This window comes from Mastomys coucha, unplaced genomic scaffold (assembly GCF_008632895.1).
Source record: "Mastomys coucha isolate ucsf_1 unplaced genomic scaffold, UCSF_Mcou_1 pScaffold5, whole genome shotgun sequence".
NCBI lineage: Eukaryota > Metazoa > Chordata > Mammalia > Rodentia > Muridae > Mastomys > Mastomys coucha.
The window spans coordinates 23,350,448-23,353,035 of NW_022196911.1; the positions used below are offsets into that span (position 1 = coordinate 23,350,448).

The following is a 2,588-nucleotide window of genomic DNA, read 5'->3' on the forward strand; positions in this document are numbered from 1 at the left end:
TTTTTGCTTTCTTGTCTGCCTTAGACAGACTGGCCTCTTCTACAGATGATCTGGGTGCCCCTTCCTCCATCTCCGTCTCCAGTCTTAGGTGGCTTCATTTTTCCTCTCCACACAGAGGCTGCAGCAGGAGAATCATGAGCTCCGTCGAGGACTGGCAGCCCGGGGTGCTGAGTGGGAGGCCAGAGCTGTGGAACTGGAGGGAGATGTGGAAGCCTTGCGGGCCCAGCTTGGAGAGCAGCGCTCAGAGCAGCAGGACAGCGGTCGGGAGCGGGCGAGGGCCCTTGGTGAACTCAGCGAGCAAAACCTCAGGCTCAGCCAGCAGCTGGCCCAGGTGGGATGGCCCTGGCCCCTAGAGAGATGAGGTCTCCTGCACAGGTCCTCAGTTGGGGGGGGGCAGGTCAGTGGACAGGCTGGGTTGGTGTCAACTCCAGACCTTCAGATGGCTCCACTGTCAGCCTTCTCGAACCCAGGCCTCCAGGACTGAGCAGGAACTTCAGCGGGAGCTGGACACCCTTCGGGGGCAGTGTCAGACTCAGGCCCTGGCAGGGGCAGAGCTGAGAGCGAGGCTAGAGAGTCTACAGGCAGAGGTGAGTAGCAACTGGAGCTCCCTGAGACTGTCCTAGGCAGCCCCGTGTTCCAACCTCTGCCTCATCTCTGACATCTGGCCCCAGAACCAAATGCTGCAAGACCGCCGGCAGGACCTGGAGGCCCAGATCCAAGGCCTTCGTGAAGAAGTGGACAAAGGGCAGGGCAGGCTACAGACCACCCATGAGGAGTTGCTGCTGCTTCGTAGAGAGAGAAAAGAGCACAAACTGGAGGTGATCAGAGGGGGCTGGGGGAGGGGGCCAGCCAGCTGGGCAAGGACCTCGGAACTTTCTGGGAGATGTGGCCAGTTAAATCACCAAGAGCAAGTGGGACGCTGAGGGCAAGTGTGAGCCAAGAAAGTGTATCGAGCGAGGGACAGGCACTTTTAAGGTGCATCAGACAGCCTGGCAGGCCAGGAAGAAGGCCAAGGCCAGAACTCAAGAAAGAAATACCAGGCCTGGACAGTCAGGGGCTGTGGACGCGGTGGAAAGAGTAAAAAGGAAGGACAGTCTGAGTTCCGACTGCTTGGCTTCTTAGCCACACCCTGCCTCAGTTTCCCCATTTGTGAAATGGAGTGGTATCATACACCTCAAAGGACTGTGGTAAGACTGTAGGACTCAGAAGAATCAATAAATGCTAGATCAAAGCAATTAGTGAATTAGAAGGAGACTGCACAGGGGAGGGGACCCACTCTGAGAGATGACCTGATGAGGCCAGACCTGGGGCAGAGGATGATGCCAGGCACGCCCTGCTTTATAGCTGAGGAAATTGGTGCCTGCAAAAGGGAGGTGTGTGTTCTAGGTAACTGTGATTCAGGAGAGAGCAGGCCTGCTCCACTGGGGGTACAGACCTTTGCATTGCCCTCGGGCGCCTCCTGTGGGCCCACCACAGAGGGCCTGCTTCCCGCTGACAGCTGGAACGTTCTGTATGACCTGCAGCTGGAACGCGCTCGCTTTGAGGCTGGAGAGGCTCTGAACACACTGAGGAGGCTGCAGCGGCGGGTGTCGGAGCTGGAGGAAGAGTCGCGACTCCAAGACGCTGAGATATCAGGCGCCTCCCTGCAGACTGAGCTCGCCCATAGCCTTGACAGTGATCAGGATCAAGACCAGCAAGTCAGTGAATGGGGAGGCTCTCAGGTGAGCTTGCAGACTACCAGCCCCACATTCGAATAGTTTATGAGGGATGCAGGTTCCCAGAGGTAACATATATCACCGAACAATTCCTTTGACAAACAGGCCATATTGTCCCCCGAGACTCAAGAGGCATCCAGTCCCCGGCCTTCAATCCAAGAAGAGATCTTGGAGCCACCCAAGAATCGAGCATCCCTGAGTCCAATGGAGATACTGGAGGAGAAGGAGGCACAAGTGGCCAGGCTGCAGAATGAGGTGGGAGAGCATGGTTCCGCACACAAAGCCCCCAGGTGTCCAATCCTTTCCCATCTCCTCTGTCAAGCCCCCTCCTCAATGAACTTGTAGTCTTCCTGAGCTGGTCTGTACATCCTGGAAGCTTTCTGGGACTCTACTGTCCTCCTTAAACTTCTCCCTGCATCCGTCCTGTTGAAGGCTTACCCTACCTCTCCTTTATTACACCACCCCCACCAGCCTGATTCAAAGGACTCACTCCAAGTTTGAACACAGGTTGAGTTGCCTTCAGTGTTTATAGTGTAGGCAGAGGTTACAGAGGGCAGGTTGTCCCTCAAGTTAAAACCAGTCTGCCTTCTTCCCTGGCCTGTAGATCACCCTACACCGCACAGAGGTACAGACGCTGCGGGATGAGCTGCAGAGACAGAAGGAGCTGAGGGCACAGGACAATCCAGAGGAGGCCCTGAGCTGTGCGCTCTCTGACCGGGACGAAGCAGTGAACAAGTGAGCCCCGAATCCTATTCTCCCTGACTGCCTCGGTGGGGCTTGTACTCTGGTCCTTCTGGGTCCCTGATTTCCATCACCCTGACATCTTGACTCAAAGCTTCAGCCCCTCTTTCACCAAGGTCCAGAAGACCGCAG

The 2,588-nt window shown here is 56.4% G+C and overlaps 1 protein-coding gene across 2 annotated transcripts in view; it reads left to right on the forward strand.

The window, feature by feature from the left end:
* The window catches only part of Bicdl2 (BICD family like cargo adaptor 2), an 8,757-nt gene that overhangs the window by 5,170 nt on the left and 999 nt on the right, over positions 1–2,588 (forward strand). For both annotated transcript variants that reach the window (XM_031352377.1, XM_031352378.1), the window contains exons 3-8: positions 116–331; positions 471–587; positions 672–818; positions 1,524–1,721; positions 1,821–1,970; positions 2,320–2,450. In XM_031352377.1, the coding sequence (XP_031208237.1) occupies positions 116–331; positions 471–587; positions 672–818; positions 1,524–1,721; positions 1,821–1,970; positions 2,320–2,450 (959 nt within the window). The remainder of the gene's footprint in view (positions 1–115; positions 332–470; positions 588–671; positions 819–1,523; positions 1,722–1,820; positions 1,971–2,319; positions 2,451–2,588) is intronic.